Source organism: Petaurus breviceps, unplaced genomic scaffold, assembly GCF_028583685.1.
Source record: "Petaurus breviceps papuanus isolate PSGF00001 unplaced genomic scaffold, PetGlider_PUasm1.0 84, whole genome shotgun sequence".
In the NCBI taxonomy this organism is placed as follows: Eukaryota; Metazoa; Chordata; class Mammalia; order Diprotodontia; family Petauridae; genus Petaurus; species Petaurus breviceps.
The window spans coordinates 8,870,939-8,896,271 of record NW_027186645.1 but is presented as its reverse complement, the minus strand read 5'-3'; the positions used below and the strand labels follow the sequence as shown (position 1 = coordinate 8,896,271).

The 25,333-nt window shown below is 38.6% G+C and overlaps 2 protein-coding genes across 3 annotated transcripts in view; both read right to left on the bottom strand.

Moving 5' to 3' along the window:
• Positions 1-25,333, bottom strand: part of LOC138176270 (uncharacterized) — a 364,696-nt gene that overhangs the window by 109,862 nt on the left and 229,501 nt on the right. The window lies entirely within an intron of this gene.
• The window catches only part of ZNF277 (zinc finger protein 277), a 172,585-nt gene continuing 160,739 nt past the window's right edge, over positions 13,488-25,333 (bottom strand). For both annotated transcript variants that reach the window (XM_069107032.1, XM_069107031.1), the window contains 4 exons: positions 23,693-23,789; positions 19,834-19,876; positions 17,616-17,790; positions 13,488-14,093 (listed from right to left, as the gene is read on the bottom strand). In XM_069107032.1, coding sequence (XP_068963133.1) covers positions 13,892-14,093; positions 17,616-17,790; positions 19,834-19,876; positions 23,693-23,789 — 517 coding nt within the window. In that variant the 3' untranslated portion in view covers positions 13,488-13,891. The remainder of the gene's footprint in view (positions 14,094-17,615; positions 17,791-19,833; positions 19,877-23,692; positions 23,790-25,333) is intronic.

The window sequence follows — 25,333 nt, the reverse complement described above, 5'->3', positions numbered from 1 at the left end:
CCCGGCCATGCACAGTAAATTCTCTCCAATTATTTAGATCTATTTTTATTTCTGCAAAGATTATTTTATAGTTATATGTACATAATTCCTTTGTGGTCTTGGTAGTTGAACTTCCATACATTTTATACATTTGTACTTATTTTGAATGGATTTTCTCTTTCTAACTCTTTGTGCTGAATTTTTCTGGTAATATACAAAAAGGCTGATTTTGAGGATATTTATCTTGTATCTTGCTGTTTTTTGATTTGTAACTCTTTATGCTTCTCTGAATAAAGTATTATGTCATTTGCAAAAAAGGGAATAATTCTGTTACCTCTTTGCCCTATAAATATTTTTTTCTCATCTTAGTGGCATAGCTAGAATTTCTAGAATTGTAACAAAAAATGGTGATGACAGTTAACATCCTTGCTTTACTTCTGATCTTATTGGAAAGGACTGTAGTGTTTCTCCATTATAGATAATGCTAATTTTTGGTTTTAGATCAATCTTATTTATTATATTAGCAATAAAAGAACTAAGCACATCAATTGGTGCAGAAATTTTAATGTAAGTTTATTTTGAGATAAAAATTTTATTCTATCTCTGTTTTCCTTGCCTTATGGATAAAAGCAATGCTCTGTGCCATTTGATGCAGCCTAGCTCTTGAAGGCATTCATTCTTTAATTCTATATTTTCCATTAAGGAATGGTCCCTTTGAACCCATTTTCTAAATTCAAATCTCATACTGTTACATGAAATGTAAGTACAATTTCTTTTGCTAACTTAACAGTGTTACTTTATGAAAGAAACTACCCTTTTCTCTCTATGGAAAAGGACGTGAATAAAAGAATCTTTTTCCCTTCACCAAAAAATCCCTCTCAGAAATAGTGGCTACCCATGTTATTTGTTTCAAGGACAATTTGAAATAATCAAGTAGATACACAGTGAGCCAAAGAATACTTTTCAGAAATGAAAGCTCCTTTATAAATCAATGAGCTAAATTGTCCCCAGAGCCTAAACTACTCTTTTGAAGTAAGTCGGGTACTTAAGAAGAGAAGCATATCATAATGAAGGAGGGGAAGAGAGAGCAAGCAAGCACTAAGTTTTACCCTGAAGTCTGACTTAATAGATTCCAACTTTTAAAATGTTTAGAAGAAAAGTTTGAAGGTTTTCTTCATTTAAAATTTATCACATGAAAGTCTCTAAGTTCTGAGGAGTGTACTTCATAGATTATAGGCCTTTCACAGTAAATCATCAGTTTAGAGCCAGCATTAGACAAACTTCAGAAATGGGAGACCAAGTGACTGTCCCCAGTTTTTTCAGGAGAGTTCATCAGAGTGTGGAAATGGTGTTGGTGGTAAGTGGTTTTTAAAAAAAGGAATCATTTTTAATGTATCAAGGAAATTTGCTATACTTTTTAAGCCAAGAGCTGTCAGCAAAAACCAAAAAAACTCCACAAAAACAAACCCTATCACTTTTTGTGGGTTTCCTGTTCTATATGGTAAGGGGGTTTAGAATAAATAATCTCCAATACCCCCTTCCAGACCTATGTACATATTTCAGTGACTGAGTTCCTACATATTTCATATATACTTTAGTTATTTTGAATGGAATGAATTTTTCTCTCTCTTCCTGGTGGATTTTCTATAGAAAGACTGACAATTGGGGGGGGGGGGGCGGTTAATTTATATCTCATTATTGTTGTTGTTGTTTCCATTTACATTGTTGTGAAGAGTGACTGCACTGGTAGTATTGGAATAAGGAACTTCCAAATAAGTAAACTCCTTTTTCTCAAGAGTCTTGAAGATTGAACTGGGGCCATGGGAGGTTAAATGACTAGCAGAGGCTCATACTGCTATAACATGTCAGAGATGGGACTTGAGCTCAAGGCTTCTTGGCTCTGAGGCCAGCTATCTATTCACAACACCACTGGCCACACACCATGCATTCAGGCAGGTACACACTTGTATTTTACAACTTTGCCTCTTCAGGGCTAGGACTTCCTGTGTTACCATTTTTGATCTACCCTCCTTGTTCCAAGATTTGCAGGTCATCCCTGGAACATAGAACAGCATCCCCAAAACACATTTATATCAAAACAATTTCCCACAACACTGATGCAGAGGAAAGATAAGCAGTATATTTTGGTAACCATATCCCCCACTAACCACATAAAATTGTCTGGCCATGAATAAAGGGAAGGAATAGCTGAGGAATCCTTTTTGTTACCAAATAAGTCAACATGTAATGGTTTATATCACATGGTTCCAGGGAAAGAGACCTGGTTTGAGAGTCTAGAGGACCTGGGTTCAAATCCCAACTCTGACATTTAATAAACTATGTGACCTAAAGCAAATCACCTAATGTTTTGGGTGCTTTAATTCCCTCATCTGTAAAATGAGGGGTTGGATTGGATGACTCCCAAGGTCCCTTCTCACTCTGAATTATGTCTTTAGGTATATAGTTTCAGCACTTGTACTGGTTGGTTTTTCTTCTAGGTACTTGTTTTGCAATTAGAGTACCTTTTATACCAGTTAGTAGTGGTTGCCTTGGTCTCCATCATATGATATAAACTACAAGGCATATGTTTTATCTGGAATCCAGATTACAATAATTTATTTTCCTTTGTTTTCTTTTTATAGACCCACATAATCCAAACAGTTTAATGTATATAATAAAGTACATGTTTCACATGAATATAAATATTTTAAAAGAGACATTCACATATAAGCTATCTAGATTTTGATTGGTACAAATATTGAATCTTGTGAAATAGTTGAATATATTCAAATACACACTATTCCAAGGTAATATTATGTAAAATATGGAAATTCTTTTCAACACAATAGACAGATACAGTGTAAATTCAAATAATGTGACCACTTCTGGGGATTCATTATTTATTATAATTAGGACCTTGGCTGTATTTGTTTTGTGTGCGTGTATGTATATGGGCATATGTATATATGCATGTGTTTTTTTCATGCTTTGGTTTCCAATTTCACTCTGCTCTCAGAAGAATAAATCCTTGTAATTATGGTTTGAAAGCAGTACATACATATACAAAAAACTCATGATTCCTTGGATCCTTAAAAAAAGTCAAGCATGTAATAAGGGTCAATTTGGAAGTTTCACCCATGCTATAATTCCATATAATTTTGTTGTATTATGTTGTTGTTAATTAAAGCTATTATGTTATAGTGGTTAGTGAGCTGGCTTTGGAATAAGGAATCAATGAATTAACAGGCATTTGGTATATTTTTATTATGTGTCAGGGTCTGTGCTAGACTATGGGCTTACAAAGTCAGGAGCATTTAGTGCTTAGGCCAGTTTGGACCACAGATTAATAATAATAAGGATGACAATAACTTATATAGTGCTTTAAGATTTACAGAGCACTTTTTTACATGTATTTTATCCTCACAGCAATCCTGAGTGGTTGGTGCTATTATTATCCCCCATTTTACAGGTAAGAAAACTGAGGCAGATCCTAGGTTAAGTGATTTTCTGAGAGTCACATAGTTATAGTGTGTGAGGCTGGATTTGAATTCAGATCTTCCTGGCTCTGACTTCATTACTCTATCTACTATATCATGCTGGGTGGATAGAAGAAGGCTTAGAAATGTAATATAGTACTAGATTGTAAAGAGTTTTAGGCACCAGACCAGCGGTGTTTAGAGGCAAATGGTTCATGTCAGGAATGGAAGAAGACCTAGGGTCAAGTGCTACCGAGGACATATAGTGACTATTTAATCTTGGGCCTGTTTTAAATTCTTAGTCCATCCATGGGCAAATCTATAAGATTAAATTGGAGAGCAGGTGCCAGTTTGTATTAGAAGAGGCAATTTTCTTACCAGGAAATATATGTATGTGTATATATGTTTATGTATATGTGTATATATATATATGTATGCATGTATGTATATATGTATCTGTATCTGTGTGTGTGTATACCTATACCAATGAAATAACTAATTCGATTTAAAAGATAACTTAAGGAACAGGGACCTGGCCTATCAGGAAAATCTGGGTTCAAGCCCAGTGTGTATTGGTTGAGAACCTGGGCGAATGCTTAACCTCTCATTGCCTCAGATAACTCTAAGAGTGGATAGAACTGTAGACCTGGAATGAGGAAGAACTGAGTTCAAATCCTACTATAGACAGGTACTGGGTGAACCAACTGTAATGCCATGCACAGAAGCTTTCCAGAAGATCTGCTACTGTGAACAGCTTTTTTAAGATTCTGATTACTCAGTATAGTGATCACTCTATTCCATAATAAAAGCAAAACATCCATGGAAAATCAAGGTACAGCATAATTCCAAATACAGCATTCACCATATTACAACTTATCACAGAAAATCACAATATAATATTCACAACATAGTCTCAAAGTAAAATAGTCACTCTTTTAAAAAAAAAAATTTTTTAAAGCAATCGGGGTTAAGTAACTTGCTCAAGGTTACAAGGCCAGTTATTTCTGGGTGTGGTGCTGAGTATCTGTAATGGGAATGTAAATTTTAAAGATCTTCCCTGCCCCTAGGCTAAAGTGCACCTGGAGCCTGGGGTGGGAGGCTTGTTTTTCAGTAGATACTTCTTGGTTGGCCAGTGAGTCAATAAGGTTGTTACATTCTCTGAGCCAGAAGAAGGCTATATAAGCCCTGATGTGTAGCTTTGTTTTGGGGTTCACTTTGAGAAGTGTTCTGTGATTTGATCAGATGAAACTCTGGGAAGTCGTTGTCCAGGGCCCCCGGCTTTGAAACCCAGATGTTGATTTGGTATGGATGTAATGGTTGGACAGTTTGGAAAACTGTCTACTTGATCTGTTTCTCTGTCTTGATAATTCTGTCTGTATATTCTGAAGTTCGGGGTGCTGACCTTTTTCCCCTGAACTAGTTAAACGATACATATTTGACTGATTAAAGTAAGCTTGTTAACCCATTTTGAGTTGCTTATCCTTAACAAAGCAGATCCAAGAACCTGTGTTGGCAGCCACCCTGGGGACACTGAGGTGCTTGCTGCTACAGTATCTGAGCCTGGATTTGATCCCCAGGTCGTCCCAACACTGGAGCTGGTGCTCTTACTCATTGAGCCACCTGGCCGCCCCTAAAATAGTCACTCTTAAGTTAATTCATTCAGTCACAAAATAGTTACTCTTAAGTTAATTTAATCAGTCACTTAACAGTAGTCTCAAAGTCTTCCACTCTTGGGGCAAAGTCTTGATTCACTCAATCAGTCACTTATCAGTAACAATAGTAAAAGTACTCAAAGTACAAATCAGTTACTTATTCAGTAAAGTCTTACTAAGTATCATACACAAGACCCTCCACCCCTTAGGTCACTAGTAAACTATAATTCCATAATTACTCAGTACCCAAGGAGAGGTCTTTTCATCTTGACTTGGGGCCTGTTCTCAGATTCCCTGGATTCCCTTCCATGGCCCCAGATTCTACCTGGGTACAATGGCAGACAGCTCCCAGTTCCTTGACCAGCTCTCTGGGGAGGTCCTGCTCCACACTGGCATTCACAGGGTCTGGTCCACATTAGTTCCTTCACCATTTCTGCTCCAAGGAATTCAAGGCTCAACCAAGCCACAAAACAAACAAAGTCTCACCATCCTGGTCATGCTTCAGTCACCTGGGCTCCTGGGCTCCAGGGCTCCTAGCTCTGGATTCCAGGCTCCTGGGATCCTGTTCAGAAGAAGCTCTACCACCACAAGTTCTCAGGACTCAGTTCTCCATTCTTCTGTAGCTGTTCTGCCACCAGATCTTGGTCTCAAGGAAATTCTGACTGTGCTTCTCTGGGGCTTTTCTTATATACACAGTATTATCTACTTCACTTCCTTCTGTGAACCCCTTTCTGTTATGTCAGTTAACAGCAGGAATTCATACCTTCTGCTCCTCCAATCAGAGGCTTGATCAGTTAGTAAGTGTTAAGTACCTGCTACTTTTGCCAACACAAAGGGATCTTCAAATTCAAAATTACATTACCATTTCACCAACTAGGCTCTGTGAGCCTCAGTTTCCTCTTCTATAAAATGGGGATAATACCCATTTTCTAGGGTTGCTGTGAAGATAAAATGAGTTAATATTTGTAAAATGTTTTGCAAATCTTAATGTGCTATATAAATTGTGCTTATTATCATCATTGTCTAAGACCTGCTTTGGTAAAAGGAGTTTCCACATGAAATGATTTCTTATACTGATGAAATAAAAAATGTTGATCTCCTGAAGTTATTTTATAGAAAATAATTTTGTCACTGCTATTCTCAATTTTATTTTACAGGATCATTCTTATTTAGGGTTCATTTGGAAGCACTCTGTCAAATAGTTTTTATCCACCTATTTCTCCTAATGAGCTAATCAGATTAGTGATTTGCTGACCTATAGGTACATAAGTTTAGGAGGAGACTGAGGCCCAGAAGTTAAGAAGCAATGATGAAGTTGCATACACAATAATCAAAATTATGTCTAATTCATTGCTTGACTAAGCAGATCCCATGTACCACTTCTATCAAGAATCCCCACACCACTCATGTTCTCTTGGCAGGTTTTTTCTTGTTCTTTCAGACCCTAGTTATTAATGTTACTCTTCCTCTCTGTTTACCCTATTTTCCTCCTTGAGTGACCAGACTTGCTCAAGTAGTCAGCCACCTGTTCGGAATGCCAAAGTATTTAGAATGTGCTTATTGCTGCAGGACCATCACCCCAAATTTTCTACAAAAGAACCTTGGGCATTTTTGAAACCATTATATCTCTTGAAATGCTTTTCAAAAATATGGGTTATGTGCTGTCCATTTTCACAAATAAACTGAACACTCCTTGAAACAGTGGCAACATCCCTGCATATATTTCGACAGCTTGATCCAAATGCAAGAATCTGTGAAATTGGATAAACTCATATAAAAACGGATGCAAAAAAACAGTCCTCCCTTAGAGAGCATCAAACATTATTATTCACTTCAAAATTCTCTCAGCCAGAGAGTGAGACACTCCCGGAAGCTCAGAGAGTAAGGAAATTGTGCAGTGTCAACCTAGTGAGGATCTGAGACCTATGGAGACCTCATCCCTTAAGTAAATGAAAGCCAGACAGAAACCAGTGAAATAAAAAGGAAGAGTCAATCATAACAGAATTAAACTGCCAAAGGTGGGGGAAGGCAATATTCAAGCATCCATTAGCATGGTTGATCAAGCCAAAAATGACAATCTAGGTTTCAGCTTTGCAAATGCATTTGGGCAAAATTTTGCAGTGGTTGTAACATGTCTTTTAATTTTCTTGGGATTCAGGCTGCAAAATAGGGCTACCATCCACCCATAACCTGCTGAATTCTCTCTGCCCTTTCGTTTCTTTGTACAAAGTTGTTTGTATTGATGTGTATGTATACACATATGTACATTGATGTATATGTACCTGTTTTATGTTGTAATTGTAAATACTACATTTATAACAAGAGCACTGATAAAAGACCTACATCTATTTTTCCTCAATCTCATCTCAAAACTGTTAATCATTTGATTCAACCGACTATTAAGTGCGGGCTATATACACGGCACTGTGAATGCTAGGTGCTGGGGCAGATCTAAACATTAGATCCTTGCCCAGATAATGATAATATCCTTCCCTACTGCCTTTGGATATGCTCAAGTCTTCCCTATCCTTATAAATACTTCACTAGCCCCTGCCAGCCTCTTAAGCTATTGTCCTATATCCCTCCTCTCTTTCTTAGTTAAACTCCTTGACACAACTATCTATATCTGTTGCCTTCACTCCTCTCCTCTTGTTTTTTCCTCAACCCTTTGCAGACTGGCTTCTAACTTCACTCAACTGAAACTGCCCTCTCCAAAGTTACCAATGATTTCTTAATGACCAAATCTGATGGTCTTTTCTCAGTTATTATCTTTCTTGGCTTATCTGCTGCATTTCACCTGGTTGACCATTTCTTTCTCCTGGATACTTTCTCCTTTCTGTGTTTTTATGACACTGAACTCTCCTAGTTCTACCAAGTCTGTTGACTTTGCAAAGCCCTCCCTCATTTAAATACAATCCCACTTGCAAGTCATGGCGTCACCTCCCTGATGTCATGGTCCTCTGAGAATGAGGCAAACAACAACCGCCACCTAACCATTGGCAGACTCATCGGACATATCGCACTCCCTGACAGTTGGTGTCTGTCCTTACTTCTCCTTAGTTCTCTCCTAGTAATGATATCTGCTCCTGTGGGCTCAACTATTATCTCTATGTAGATGACTCACAGATGACAATAGCCCACTAAGTGTTTGTTAAGCACTTACAGTGTGCCCAGCATTGTTCTGCGGGGATACACCTGCCAAAAAAATCTCTACTCTCCAGGGGTAATGCGGGAGACACTAAGTACCTATATGAATTTATACAGCATAAATATAGATGATTAAATATAGATATACATACACAGAATAGTTTACAAGGTAGTTTAGGGAATGAGGACACTGGTAACTCGGTGGATCAAAAAAGTCTTCATGTAGAAAATACTGCTTAATGAAAGAGGAACTCCATGAGGCAGAGGTAAGGCTGTAGCGCATTCCAGACACAGAGGACTACCACTACAAAGGCACAGATACTAGAGATGAACTAACTATATCATGGGTGAAGAACAAAAAGAAGGCCAATTTGGCTGAATCAAAAAGTATAGGAGAGGGAATTGTGTCCAACTGGCTAGAAATACAGGAAAGAGCTAGGTTCTAGGCTTTAAAAGATAAACAGAGGAGTTTATCTTTTATTATAGAGGAAGTAGGCATGGAGTTGATTAAGTAGAGGAGTCACATGGTCAGGTCTGCACTTCAGGAGATTTACTTTGGCATCTGTGTGTAACGTAGATAGGAATGGGTAGAAACTTGAGACACAAGGCCAGTGAGGTGGGTGGAATAATCTAGGCAAGATGGGATGAGGATTGGAATGATGGTAATAGCTCTGTGAGTGGAGTGAAGGGGTTAGCTGAGAGATGTTGGGATAGACATGGCAACATCTGGCAACTGATTGGCAGTATGGAGTGAGGGTGAATGAGGACATCAAAGTAAATGTTGGGATTATGAACCTGGGAGACTGGAAGGATGGTGCTGCCTTCAAGAGAAAAAAGGGAAGTTTGAGAGAGGGAAGGCTTAAGGGAGAAGATAATGAGCTCAGTTTTATCCATGTTGAGTTTGAGATTTCTTAGGAACATCTAGTTTGAAATGTCCAATAGGCAGTTGGTGATGCTCAAGAGGGACAATGGGGCTCAGCAGACAGATGTAGGATTTGTCTACATTTGATATTAAAGTTAAATCCATGGGAACCAATGAAGTTATCAAGAGAAGATAGGGAAGAAAGGAAGAAAAGGGCCCACCTAAGACAGTGTTGGGAAACATCTACCTACCCCTAGTATCACTCATGAGCTTTAGGCCTGGGTAGGCAAGCACAGAGTTCATGTTCTGTTCATGTGTGAATATGGGCCCAGGGGACATATATGTGTGTATACATATATATATACATATATGCACACACACATATACAATCTATGCTACTGCTGTGGGTAAAGAGCAAGAGTGTTTGGGGGCAGGGTGGGTAATGACTACCTGGCTGGGGAGGAGCCCAGTACACACACCTAGAACTTCATATTGGACATATCCCACTCTGGAGACCACTATACTAATTTATAGAGTAGATGCAATCTTCATAGATGGAGGGAGTAACCAACATAGATGAAATAACAGGTCCTTGAAGTTTTGAAATTAGTATTTTAGAATTTATTAATCAGTCAAGAAGCATTTATTAAGTACCACATGCCAGACAATGTGTTGGTTGCTATGACTACAGATAAGAAATTAAATAATTCCTCCTCTCAAGAGCTTACATTCTATCAGAGGAGCCAACATGTACATATCTAAATATATAGAGAATAAATATCTTCGGAATATATACAAAATAAATAAATGTAGGTAAGAAAAGCATCAAGTAAGGCTTCATATGAACAGGAGCTCTTAACCTTTTTGTACCAGAGCCCTTTGGTAAAGCCTATAGACCCCTTCTCAGAATGATGTTTTTAAATGCACAAAATACAGGGGATTACGAAGGTAACCTGTTACATGGAAATACAATCATCAAAAATATTTATAGAAAAAAGTACACAGACCTTCCTGTTGATACAGAAAGTGGTAGCTTGAACTATATCTTTGGAGAGAGGAATTTTTTGAGGCAGAGGTGAGAAAACATTTCAGGTATGAACTGAAATGATGGACAGTACAAAGATATGGAGATGGGAGATAGAAATCCATATGTGAGGAACAGGGAGTATTGGAAGGGTAATATATAATGAAGCTGGAAAGGCAGGATGGGGATAATCTGTGAGTTGCTTTAAAAGCCAAACAGTTTTTTTTTATTTTATCCTAGAGGCAATAGGGAACCATTGGAATTGAGTAGGGGAGTGTCATTTATGGAAAATCATTATGGCAGCTATGTGATGGATGTATTAGAATGGGGAGACACTTGAGGCAGAGAGTGTAAATACTAGTTATATCATTTATAGTTGATTAAAAATAGTTCTTATGATTATTTCTAGGGAAAAAAAGGTGCATAGCTGCTTATTACATAAGATTATTTCATGGGAAAATCAGATTCCATTTCCAACACCTTTTCCAAGAAAAAAATTCAAGAAAATTTCCAAGAAAAGTTTCCAAAAAAGTTCACTGCAGTGTAGATATAGAAGCAAAAAGTTAATTAAATTAAATAAATAAATTAAAGTTTTGAGGGAAGGCCTGTTATTGGGTGACAAGTCTACCTTACTAGATTGTAAGCTCGTTGAGCAGGGGTCATGACATATATAGCTTTGTATTCCCCATAGTGTCTTTTGTACTTTGCAAATAGCAGTTATTCAATAAAAATTTCAACTGAGCCATGAGGCTATGTTGAGTTTTCTCTTTAACTACTGACTGTTTAGAACCAGAAAGAAAGGAAATGTGTGGAACCAGGAAAATGATAGAATTTCTGGGGCAAGAAATTTTTCCGTTTCAGTTTAATATATCCTTTGGGATGGGGGCATTTGTAAAGCCTAGTCAGAATGGGCAACGTGTAACCATACTACAAGAAGTCTTGGCATTATTTTTTCCCCTATAAAAATATTGGTTTGGAGCATCATGGTCAGGAAACTATGAAATATACGGACTCAGAAATACATGATTACTGAACAGATTGTGTAAAGAAAAGCATTTTTTTTTTTTGGTGAACATTTTCTCCACTGATGCAAAGAGCACTTTTTGTATTAACTTGTCTTCATAAAATATTTTTGTATCATCATGGAAAATTTTGAAAATATGCAAAATTCTTCTACTTAGCATTGCATAGGAATCTTAAAATTTAAACAAATTTAAGAAACCACTCTTTACATTGAAAAATTTTGAAATAATTTTTTTTGCTTGCAATTATTTGTAGGAGAAAACTAAATCCTGCACCAGATTTTAAGTTAGATTAGTTTCAGAGTAATTAAGACAGTTTTTTTTTTCTCTTGGAATATGCATAACCTGGCTTTCAGTACCTAGGCAGGCAATCTGTTTTCCTACAACACCTTTTAGATTTCTCATACTTAAATATACAGTTGGAGTAAGGCATCCCATGAAACACTGCAAGAGAGACATTCCATTGGAACTATAGTGAAAAACTAGAGATAATCATTTCTCTTCCAGCATCTTGAGTCTAGCAAAAAACATTTATACAGTATATTGTTGTCGTTTTCAGTTGTGTCCAACTCTTTGTGATCCCATTTGAGGTTTTCTTAGCAAATATATTGGAGTGGTTTGCCATTTCCTTCTTCAGCTCCTGTAAGGGTTATGGGATTTAAAGATCTTCCATGCCCCATTGGACTTGCTGATGTAGCAGGAAGGGGCGGAGCAAGAGGAAGCGGAAGCCAAACTAGAGTTCCTGCGGTGGCTGGCGGTGGCGGCAGCAGCAGCAGAGGCAGCGGCAGCGCAAAGCCCTTTTTCAGTTAGCCAGAATTTCTGCTAAGGACTCCTGCTGAGGACTGCCAGGGGCCGGAGCTGCTGGGAGCACGCTTCCCGGACGCTGGGTAGTTGCTGTGAGTGGGGAGAGGAGGACCTTTGCCTGAGGTAGCCTGTTCTGTTTTAAAGGCTTGAAAATGTGGGTGCTTTCTACTTTATCTACCTGTGCCAATGTCATAACTACTCTGATGGCTTTCACTTTCTGGTTTTGGGACTCAGTCTTTTGGTATCTTAATAAATTCCCTAGTTTATTCCCCCATATGGCAAGCATGATGTATTTTGTGATGGATAATTATATCAGCATATCTGTAATCTCCATAGGCATTGTGAATATGGCATTGCTGATACAGCTCCTTTTATAGATGAGGAAACTGAGACAAAGTAGGTCAAGTGACTTGCCCAGGGTCACACAGCTAGTAAGTACCTGAGGTCACTTTTGAACTCAGGTCATCTTGACTCCAGGCCCAGCACTCTACTAATACCACCTAACTGCTCCATGTATTGCTGTACTGTCATTCAAATTAGGGGCCATTTGGATTCCAAAGCAAAATTCAATAAAAATTTATTAAGTGTTCATTGCATATTATGCACACAGATTCTGGGACTACAAATACAAAAATGAGATGCATTCTGCCCTCAAGAAGCTTATATTCTACTGAGAGGAAATAACATATATCCAGACAAGTAAATGAAAACACATGCATGCACGTGCACGCACACACACATACACATACATACACATATACCACACACAGCAAATTCAAAGTCATTTCAGGGGGTGGGTGGGAGGCCATTAACTGGGATGAAGTCAGAAAAGGCCTTTTGGAGGAGGGGGCAATCCAACTGAATTTTGAAGGGAGCTAGAGATTCCAAGAGGCAGAGGTAAGGAAGGAGGATAGAGGGAGGGAGGAGATGGAATTCTATGCTTGGGGAAGAGCAAGCAGTCCAGTTTGGGGCTGGGGTGAGCGTGTGAGGGAAAAGGGGAGGGGCAGAGATAGAAAGAGAGAGAATATGTGTAGGAAGGCAGTTATTGTTAAATCATTGTAGAAAGACAGCTTGGAGTCAGATTTTGATGGATTTTAAAAACAAGTAAAAACCTTATAGGATTTTGCCTTTAAGATGAGAGCAAGAGCTCATAAATAGAAAAAGAAAAAAAGCCTTTTGACTGTACAAAAAAGAAAGATTTTTTTTCCATTTGTAAAAAAACAAAAAAAATTAAGCACTGTATGTATGGAAAAAAATTTTTTTTTAAAAACTCTGTTCATGAGGGCACAAAAGGGATTTGCTTTTTCTTTCTTCCTGTAGATGTCACTTGAGCTTAGCTTTGAAGAAAACTAGGGATTCTCTGAGGCAAAGGTGAGAAGAAAGAAGTACATTTCAAGTATGAGAGAGAACCTGTACAAAGTCATGGAGAAGGGAGATTTTTGCCCTGTGCTTTCATCCCAGGAGTCCCCTTTGCCTACAGTCACCCTCTCAAGAGCTTGGTACAATGTAAAAAGCCAGCAATTGTTTTGCAGAACAATTCATGTGGAAATTTTATTCAGAATAATTTAAGAAGAAGTTACAAGCATTGCAAAAGAATAAGCACATTTAAGTTGTTTGGACTTCATTTTCCCTTGGCAGGTGACCATACGCCTAATAATGACCTGCTGAATTCTGGACCAAAATTCCATGTTTTCTTCTTTTTGGGTCAATCTCCTATCTTGGAATCAGGGGACCTGAGTTGGAATATTGGTTTTGCTAGCCTTCTCCAAAGCAAATCACAAAATTTCTTGGGAGTCGAGTTTTCTTGTCTATAAAATGATAGTGTTGAACAAGATGATTTCTAAAGTCCTCTCTAGGTTTAAAACCTGTGTTGAAATCTGAACTGTCCTTTTGTTTTAAAGCTAGCCCAACATTCCTGCTGTGGGCTACAGTTTTCTCTGACTTTTTGAGCCTTCTCCTTGGAGCAACTGGTTCAAAACGCTGCTTTGTTTCAGCGTCTGCAGATTGGACACATCCTCACTGATGACGGGAATTTCATCTTCCTTCAGCCCCTCAGCACTCAGGTTACCTTCGCTGTCAGACAGCGCACACAGGAGGGTGTCATTTTCATAGGTTGGAAAGTAATACCTGAAAATACAACAAAAAATGCATAAATAGCTTCATCCATAATGGGCAATTGCATTCAGCTGTAGTCTATTCTTGACAGTGAGAGCTAAAACACTTGCCAACAATGTATGCAGAATTTTGTAAACCCTGCAAGCAAGACAACATTTGAATTGTCTACACTTCATTTTTCACTGGCAGACAACCTTATGCTGGATGATGACCAGGGACAATCCCAGTGAATTCCAAAATATCATGCTTCCTTTTCTTCTAGTGCAACTCTTCCTAATATGTGGCAGTAAAGGGAGTTTCCCTTTCCCCAAGCCCTGGGATTCTTGCCCACTTGGCTTCCCTCACCCCTTTCTGGGTCAGTTTTCCAGGTCAGTCAGAATCCAGATTTTCTAAATACATATGACTTGAGGAGACAAGGACCACCATAATACACTTATTGAGCTCCAGCTGTTCCCTGGGTGACATTCAAACCAATTAGAGGACATTAAAGGCTCTGAAATCATGGCCACACTCCAATATCAGAATTCCTGTTGCTTTCAAAAAAGCATTTGGATGATTTCAGGACTCATTCCTATCCCATTCTTACCCATTATTTCATAGGATATCAGGGAAAGTGAAGTAGACACTGGTATCCACCACAGAGGGAAGGAACGCTTTCAAAATTTTTGGAAAAGAAAAGTGAATTAAAAACAAAGATGTGGGGAGAAAGATAATTGAAGGGAAGAAATTTGTACAGGAAAGAAAGGAGAAAGAAGGGAGGAACAGGAAAGAAAAGAAATGAACAGAGTAGAAAAGAAGAGAAGACAATCTACTTTCCTGGGCTTATTTCACATTACTATTATTCTAGTTAATCTTCTACTTAGAAGAGCATAGATTTTATAGCTAGAAAGAACCTTAAAGATTACGGGGTCCAATTGTCTCATTTTGCATATCAGGCAGCTGAGAAACAGAGAAGTAAAGTGATTTAACCAGTATCATACAACTAGTAAATGTCTGAGGTGGGATTAGTCTTCTGACTACAAGTTCAATGTCCTATTATACCATGCTGTGGCTCAAAGCCATCTTCCCCAAACCAGACATGCCTTTCATCTTTGCATAAGTTGTCCTGCACTCCCTCCTAACCTCTTAGAATGCATGGTTTAATTCAAGGTGTGGCTCCAGCACCACCTCGAATGGGAATTCTTTCCTGATCTCCCCCTGGTAGTTAGTGTTTGCTTCTTCCTCTTCAAGTTACTGTGTGTATACTTATTTATTTACATGTCATGTCCCCTCAGTTTAAGAGGGGGACAAAAGCTCCTCTGGATTGGGGCTACTTTTAATTTTGTCTTTGTATCATTAGAATGCTGTACATAACACATTAAAAAGATACTGTTTGGATTTCAGTGGACAGAAAGGAAAGAAAAGATTGACACTAGAGGGAAGGTACTGGAACATTCTGGCATATTATTTTAGTACATACAGGTGCACACACTGATGAGTGATCAACAATCTATTGAACTCTGAGCACCATCACTGAGTCCAAGTGATGGCTGTTGGGGTCACTTTCAGAGCCAAAGTATTGATGGATAAGGGAGACTGAAAGAAAAGAGAGGAGAAAGAAAGTGTAAGAAAGAAGATGAGGGGAAAGAGAGAAAATAGAGTACAGAAAATTGAAGAAAGATGTAGTGCTATACATCCCTCAGCCCTCATTCTTTTTTTTCAAAAAATATACATTTATTTATTTTTTAGTTTTCAACATTCATTTCCACAAGATTTTGAGTTACAAATTTTCTCCCCGTCTCTCCCCTACCCCAATCCCAAGATAGCAAGCATACTGAATACCCCTTCCCGCATCTGTTCTCTCTTATGTCCTCCCCCATTCCCCTCCTTACTTTCTTGTAGGGTATAGGATTTCTATACCCTATTGCCTGTATATCTTATTTCTTGGTTCTCAGCCCTCATTCTTTAGGTCCACAATAATCTGGGGAATTGTATAGATCTTCTTTAAGTATTCAATCAGAACAACATCCAAAGGCACAGATCATTTTGGGGTAATAAGAGTTAACAAATACATGGTTTTTGCAAAGTACTTTTATATACATGATCTCCTGTAATTATCACAACAGTACCTCTAGGTAAGTTCTGTAGTTTACAGATGAGGAAACTGAGGCTGAGAGAAGGCAAGTCCAACACTCTAACCAACCTGCCACAAACTATGCTGCTGCTCATATGACCCTGTTGATCTGGGGAATCCCACACAGGGGGAAAGGAAGGAGAAAAAAAAAGAGAAAATTAAAGCAAGATGCAACACTCTGTGCTAAGTTGGCAGAGCAACATAGAATCTTAGAATTGAAAGGGATGTTGGGAGATAATCTAGTACAGTGGTGTCGAGCTCAAATAGAAACAGAGGTCACTAAATCATACACAAGGACCCCTGTTGGCTTTTTAGTCACTTAGAAGACCACATATAAATTTTATCTATTATTATCTATATCATATATATAATTTATTATTAAATTATGCATTATTATAGACAATACAGCCATTACATTTTATATATTTATTTGTTTTATTAAGTTTTTATTCAATTTTTATTTATTTTGCTAAATACTTCCCAATTACATTTTAATCTGGTTTGGATGGGAGAGTTGTGGGCCATATGTTTGATACCTCTGATCCAATCTGACCTCCTCCCAATATAGGAATACTTTCTATAACAGATAGCCATCCAGTCTCCACTTGAATAGTTCCATGAACCAAAAACTCATTATCTTCTGAGACGGTCAGTTCCCTCAAAGAGCTGAAATCTGCTTGCTTATCTATAACTCTTACTCATTTGTTCAAGTGTTCCTGCCTTTTGGAGAAACAGAGAACAAGTCTACACCCATTTGCACTGGAGAGTCATGAAGACATTTGGAGATGCCTAATATGAATTCATCTGAGTTTTCTAACCACTTGGGAAGATGGTTAGTTGAGGGATGACTCTTGGAATTCATAAGGTCCATTGGGGGGGAATCCATAAGAATCCATTGGCGGGGAAGGATAGTGTTCTGTGGACTCCACTACAGCAAGCACACTTTGTAGTAAGTACAGTGGAGAAATGGATTTGGAAGCAGAGGATGTAGGTTTGAATCCTAACTCTGTCATTAATTACCTGTATGACCTTAGACAAGTCACTTCACCTCTTCTGGCCTCAGTTTCCTCATCTGTAAAATGAAGGGGTTGCACAAGATTGCCTCCAAAGGTCTCTTTCAGCTTTAAATCTATGACCCAAAGTTTCCATACTGGAGTCTTTGGGGGACTTCAATTTCCCAGGAGTCTTCTGAACTGGTGTTATCCAAGGGATATATAAGATCTTATATGACAGTTCTAGGGTCCCTCAAAACAAGCTTGAATTATGTTCCAGGCCAAAGGATGCTTTATAGGATCAATAATGTACATCCAAGCAGTTGTAAGCCAGCTAGTGAGTTTTTCAGCAACTTAAAAATATTGAAATGTGGAGGTAGAAAGATGGGGGAGAAAGAAGACAGATGCATGTGATAGATCAGTACTTACTGTGGCTGATCCCATGTGGTTCTTTCAGGAAGCATTGATATGTGTTTAGTTTTCTCCATATGATTCCTTAATTCAGCTTTGGATGTAAATTTCAAATGGCAGCCATAACATCTGCATTGGTGAACTTCCCTCCGAATGAAGTTGACCAGTTTTACTTGCTGATAGAAATGTAATCCTGGGAAGATGGCAGGAAGTATAATCATACCAGATGATTCATTAGACAATCACTTCTGCACTGTTAGAATTTTTTAAAAAGTCATTTAGATTTTTCACAGTAGCTAAGAAGTACTGCGAATGCATTAGATTGTCTGCGGGAATAAAGGGGAGTTGGAGAGGATTGGGTCTAAGAAGAAAAGCATGCGTATGACTTCAGTAGTATAAAGTAACCGAAGAAAAACATGTATACAAAGACCAGTGGTGCTGAGAGGCAAGAAGTGGTCATTTGTGCTTGCACCTATTATTGACAAGCAAGTTGCCAGTCCTTTGTGCTGTAATGTTTCTGTCTCCTCTAGCCTGAGAAATGGGCAACACAATTCGTTCATACCCGAGACATCCCAGGTTGGTTGTGGATGGTGCACTTTAGGAGGGCTGACTTCAGGAGTTTTACTTAGTTAACATTTTTTCTCAGTAGTTCTAGAGCTATATTAAGCCTAACTTGAATTCTTCAGGGCTGCTCTTTTAAGAGTAGTATGCCAAAGAAGGTAAATTTGGAGCTTCTCAAAGGATCATCAATATGCAAAATGAATCAAATAATCCCTTTATATCAATGATTCCTGACTCTGTTTTCCACAAGACTCAAACGTGTCTAGTTATTGCAAGAGGAGATAAACAGAATGGATAATACTTTTCTTTGGCTTTATATACAAATAAAAATATAGTACATGATTGGGGGGAGGGGTCGTGTTTCTCAGTAGTGGGCCATATGATCAGGAATCCAAACTCTTCCATCGATTCACACTGGCAGCACAGTTGTAATTCAGTCTTGGACAGTTATCTGGAACACTGAGAGGTTAAGTGATTGCCTGTGGTTATATAGCCGGTACATATAAGAACTAGTATTTGAACCCTGGTTTTCCTGACTCCAAAGTCATTCCTCTATCCATCTTGCCATGCTGCCTCTCTAATTTTAATTACACTTATTAATTTATCCAAGTATGGTAGCATGAAGGAGCCCCACAATGGTGGATAGAAATCAAGAAGACCTGCATTCACGTTCCACCTCTCACCCATGCTTGCTATGTGGTCTGGAGAGTCAATCTCTCAGTGCTCTAGGTAACTCTCTAATACTATAAGTTTCAGAAAGGATGCTGACTTGCACTGGAAGGATATTCTTTCCTCAGGAGTTCTTTATACTAATGAAAAATACAGTCCTAGTCTCAATCCCTGGTCCTTATGGTAGCATAAGGTATTAACAGGGTCAGTGGTAGATAGCTGGGTCTTCTAGTGTTCATGGGTGTCAAAGAATTAAGTTTTTGCATCCTCAAAGAAAAAGTGTCATGACATCTGTATTCCTAGGGACTCTGGGAGCTACGCACATTTGGCTCATAGACTGCATATGCATGGCCAGCTTGGGATAAAGCGCTTGTCAAGAGGACCAATAAAAGGTATGGAGAAGTCAGATTAAAAAACAATGGGAGAGTGAAATTTCAAGATGCCTGAGAAAAGCCACTTTAAATAGAATCCTCTGCTACATATACATGGAAAACATTTTGGGCAGGTAATTTCCATCTCTGACTATAGAGTACTATTATAGTTTAAAAGAAGGTAAATTTAGAGCTCAAAGTCAAGAAAAGGTAGATCTCTGCTTCCCTCTCTTTCTCTATATATGTAGTTTAAAAATGCACACACACATATAGTTTCTCTTTGTCTATATTTATATCTGTATCTATGTAGTTTAAAAAAAAAGACAAAAAGAATCCAACAAAATACTCAATCTTACTACCTTCTAGTAGTACATAAGGAAAGCACATTTAAGATTTGTGGATTGTGGGGTGGCTAGGTGATGCAGTGAATAGAGCACCGGCCCTGGATCAGGAGGACCTGAGTTCAAATCCAGCCTCAGACACTTAATATTCACTAGCCTTGTGAATTTAGGCAAGTCACTTAACCCCAATTGCTCTCCAAAAAGCAAAAAATTAAAAACAAAAGATTTGTGGATTGTTTTACAGGACTCTTAATGAAAAATATGTCATTGCAGGGTATAGTATACCATACTCACCAAGTTCTGATTTTATTTTCAGAAGATCAAATTCATGTGCATCCTGTAAATAAATATTCATTATTCATTTATATATACTGCTACACAAATCCATAATCCAGTGAGTTCTTTCATCATTCACCTTGAAGTTTTAAATAGAAAATGAGCTTACCAAGAACTCCTAGCAGTTTGAGCTCCTTGGATGCTCAAGCTGTGTCCACCATCTTCCATTTCTGAATTCTTTAAAATCTAATTGCTATTTAACACAGCCCAGCAGAAATTCATCACATGAACTTGAAACACCTTTTCAGCAGCTATGGCAGTGGTAAGATGATTACTTAAGCATGTCCTGCATATATTCTATCATCTGACCAAAGGTGTCCTCAGCCTTCCAGCAACATGTGTCTGTCCCTTCTGCACTCTGTATTAAGGTACTAGAAATCCACTATACTTGATAACCTTGAAAAGTTTCCCTTTTTACTTTACTTTATTAAGCGTGTGTCGTGTAAATGGTCAGCTCCCTCTCCGCAAGCTCCCCCCAAAATGCACTGACTTCTTTGATTTCTCTAACATGAACCCTCTTATCATTTATGAAATACCTGCTAAAAAGAGTGCATTGGGAATCTGGGGAGGTAGAATGAACTGTGGAGGCCCTTTTCAATGCTGTGATTGTGTTACATTTCCATATTTGTGAAGCTCTTGTGACCATTCTTATGCCATAAATTAGGAGTTCTTTACCTGCGGTCTATCAACTTGTTTTTGAAAAATATTTTCATAACTGTATTTCAATAGAATTGGTTTCCCTTATAATTAATAAACTTGTATTAAGCCCCTACTATGTGCTAAACAAAAAGAGGCAAAAGATAGTCTCTGCCCTCAAGTAGCTTAAAATCTAAAGGGGGAGACAAAATATGAACAAATACACCCAAAGCAGGCTACATATAGGATAAACAGCAATTAACTAACACAGAGAAGGCACTGGAATTAAGAGGGGTTAGGGAAACCTTCTGGTAGAAGGTAGGATTTAGTTGGGACCTAATGGTAGTCAGAGAAGTCAGTAGCCAGAGCACAGGAGGGACAGTGTTCTAGGAATAGGGAAAATCCAGAGAAAATTCTTGGAGCTAAGACATTTATGTACCAAATATTCTCATTTAATTTCTTCTGCCAACCAGCAATATACTGAAATTGTGATGTGGAAAGGATAATTGTAGTGTTTTGATGGTGAAGCAGCGAGGAGTCCAGTGTCACTGGATTGAAGAGTATGTGTTGGGGAGTGAGGTATAAGAAAACAGGCAATGTAGGAGGAGACTAGGGTATGAAGGTCTTTGAATGACAAATGGAGCATTTTAGGTTTGATCCTAGAGGCAAAAGAAGCTACTAGAGTTTACTGAGGGGTGCATGTTTGTGTGTGTGTGTGATATGATTGGACCTGTGCTGTGTATCATGTTTCATACATTTAGAAACACTATTCCAAGAAGGGGCTCATAAGCTTCACCAGACTGACAAAGAAGTCTACCACACACTAAATGTTAAGGAACCTTGTTCTTCTTGGATCAGACTTGTGTCCTTTAGAGTTCCCCAGGAGCTGCCAGAGGCTTGCACTAGTTTTCTCTGGGCTATTCCAATCCTGGTTAGACTCTTAAGTCTTCCACAAAGGAGAAGAGGATCAGATTTTGACTTAGATTGGACTTTACTATCTAGAGTCTAGATGCTTCTCCTTAGCTGTTAAGATCCAAGAATGAGAGCTGGAAGGGACTTCCAAAATCAGTTAGCCCACCCTGCATTTTATTCATAAGAAACCTCATGCCCAGAGAGTTACTTGCCCAAGATGAGCTAGTAGCAGAGACAGGATCTGAACCTAGGTTCCCTGACTCCAAAATGGGTACTCTTTTCACTCCACCACAAAGTCCCCCAGCCCACAGCATGCTTGAGTGATAAGAGTCATGGTTTGTAGATATTTTGTTGTTGTTTTGACTTACATGCTCACAACAGGCAACGCCCATTCTCTTTTTTTTTTTTTTTTGCCTTTTGGTGGGCAGTTGGGGTTAAGTAACTTGCCCAAGGTTACATGGCTAGTTTTTTTGTGTGGGTGTTAAGTGTCTGAGGCCGGAACTGAACTTGGGTCCTCCTGACTCCGGGGCTGGCGCTTTACTCACTGCGCCACCTAGCCACCCCCATGGCAATGCCCATTATTAACTCACATTAGACAATGTCTAGCCTAGGCATTATGTTGAAATAGGCACTCCATGCTTTTGGTAAATTCATTGTCATCATTATCATCACTAGCATTTCTATAGCACTGTAAATCTTGCCCACTGCTTTACATATATTATGTCATTCATCCCTATAACAACTCCATGAGGAACATGTTATTTTTATCCTTATTTCACAGATGAGGAAATTGAGGGTGAGAGGGGTTAAGTGACTTTCTCAGGGTCATGTGGCTGGTCAATGTCTGTGGTGGGATTTGAACTCAGGTTTTCCTGACTCCAAGACCAGCACTCTCTCCACTGTGCCACCTAGCTGCCCTATGTCATACATGTGAAAATTTATTCCACTGATATTTGATCACGAAGTATTGAAGTAGAGGCTGGATAGCCATGTGTTAGTGATGTTGCATTGGATATTTCTTTATCATTTGGCAGGGTAACTTCTAAGTTCTTCTTCCACTCTATGAGTCTATGAATTGGCAACCTCACACACAATGATGCATTAATTACCAGTGCCACTCTACTTCTTAGGCTTGAAGGAGGGAGCTTCAAGGGCATTCCACCTTCAGGGAGCTCTGCCTGCACATGGGTTGACATCTATGGCCCAATGACTGCCTTCTAGGCAGAGACAAAATTATGAGCATATGATATTAGCCTTGTTCATCTTGTAGTTTTAATTTTGTTTTAATATAGAAATAGGTTGCAGTGAATGAAAAGGAAAATTCTTAACTATGGGATATTTCCAGTTTTCTTTATAAAAGTACGACCCTGGCCTTGTTTTTCACATTGCTTGCACTACAGCTTTGTATAGTATAGAATACATTTGTACAATCTTTACCCAGGGCAGGAAGCACTGGAATGGGACTTGGACATATCTCATTTCATCATTCATCTCGAAGTTTTAAACAGAAAATGAGCTTACCAGAACTCCTAGCATTGAGCTCCTTGGATACTCAAGCTCTGTCCACCATCTTCCTTTTCTGAATTCTTTAAAACACCTCTTCAGCAGCTATAGCAGTGGTAGGATTATTACTTAAGCATGTCCTGCATGTATTCTATCATCTGACCAAAGGTGTCCTCAGCCTTCCAGCAGCATGTGCCTGTCCCTTCTGCTCTCTGTACTATGGTACTAGAAATCTACCTTACATGATAACTTGGACATATCTCTATCGACACTAATCTGTGTGCTTATCTTGATTCATATTTGACTTTCTGGGCTGGAATCATACTAAAATTCCCCTACAAGCTTAGCCACACATGTTGGATCATTAGATCACATGGAGTGGATTACATGCTGTCACTGTATTTTCAAATGTTGCCTTCAGGGTAGGGATAGAGAAGAGTCCGTAGGCAGCTAGGTAGCGCAGTGGATAGAGCACTGGGCCTGCAGTTAGGAAAACTCTTCCTAAGTTCCAATCTGGCCTCAGACACTTACTAGCTGTGTGACCCTGGACAAGTCATTTAAACTCTGACTCAGTTTCCTCATCTATAAAATAAACTGGAGTAGGAAATGGCAAGAAAACCCTGAATAGGATCACAAAGAGTCAGACATGATTGAAAAATGACTGAACAACAAAAGGCCATAGCGATGGGCCATTAATGTTGAAGTAATGATCTGCATTCTTTTTATGCAGCAAAGTACAAACCAAATAGCCAGTACAACATCTCACCTCCATGTGGATATGTAATTTTTCAGTAGTATCAGCTTGTTTTTCACAAAACAAGCAAACAGCACAGACGGGGTTTTCTTCCCAATCAGACCAGTCACTGTATGCAGAAAACATAAAACAGAGATTGCCTTCATTATTAGTTTATCAGACCACAAAGCATTAAAAGCAACAAAACAATAGTAGCTGGGCAATAGAAGAAGAGGTACACTCATCCATTGTTGGTGGAATTGCAAATATGTAGAATCTTTTTGCATTGTAGTCCAAAAAGTAAAAGTACGTGATAAAAGCCATAAAACCATCTCTCATTGGAAATAATTTCTGTAAGTGTTGTCAGAACAACAAAAAAAGAGTTATTTATTCCAAGATTTCAGCAGTAGAAGTGTGTGTGTGTTTGTATAAAATTATTAAAAGCCAGAAACAGACTAAAGGTCCAGTAGTAGAGGAATGGTTAAATAAACTGTGGAAGAAGAATATAATGGAATCCTGTAATACTGTGGAGATTGCTGAGTATGAGAGATAACAAAGAAATCTGGAAAGACCTGAAATAATACAAAATAAGCAAAACAAGAATGGGACTACAGACCAGCTATCACCACCAGGAGGAAAAGGATATGAAAATGAACAGAGAACCCTGATAAGGATTTGGAGTAAATAGGTAAATGTTATGACTATTGATTGAAATTAATTAATTTGAAGGTAAATAGCTATTAGACAAATTTAGCTGGTTCTATTGCTGTTCACTGTAATGCTTTTGATAAAACATTCAAAACAAACAAATCTATGCACTTTTAAAAACACTGTGTGTGCATGGGAGGTGTGCCTGAGCCCTCTGAGCTCAGTGGTTCACAGGTAGGTGGCACTGGCCATTAGGTTCTCCCCTCTCAGTCTGCCAGAGGGAGACCAGCCAAATCTTTTTCAACCTTGACATTTACCCAGAGATTGTCACAACACATTATGTTTATCTTTCAGCTTTTGAAATTCTAAGAAGTACCATGAAATTAATATAAATGACAAACAGGTGCTGATCCCTTTTCTCATATTCTCCTCTCCTCTGAACAGCTATCCCACTGCTGAACGAGTGGGAATCGTGAAACAGCAGTTGTTTCTGGCAGATTCTGTTCTGAGACAACTAGGTCTAATTTGCACAAGGAGACATATCAAGGGATGTGTTAACTACAGCCACTGAGTGTACACACAGTCAGGCAAGATGCTGGGAATGTGTTTCTGCATGACAAATGGGGCATGCTGCATTTCAAAACAATCCTTTTTTTCCCCTTTTCATCAGAGAAATAATGGTTATTTTACCAGGAGCTCCTCGGGAATCTTGTAGTAGGGCCGACATCCCTTTTTCCTCCTTTCTCTTTTGAAATGCTAATAATTACCTTCAGGGAGATAGGTGTTAGGGGATGTACATTTCTGGAATTCTAACCAAAGAATCAGTGCTTAGAATCAATGGCTACTCAAGAAGCCACTAACTTCTGGTGGGGTCTTAGATGACTCATCTCCTCTTCTTGGTAAAATTAAGATTGATGCTCCCCTTAGTGCTTAGAATCAATGGCTACTCAAGAAGCCACTAACTTCTGGTGGGGTCTTAGATGACTCATCTCCTCTTCTTGGTAAAATTAAGACTGATGCTCCCCT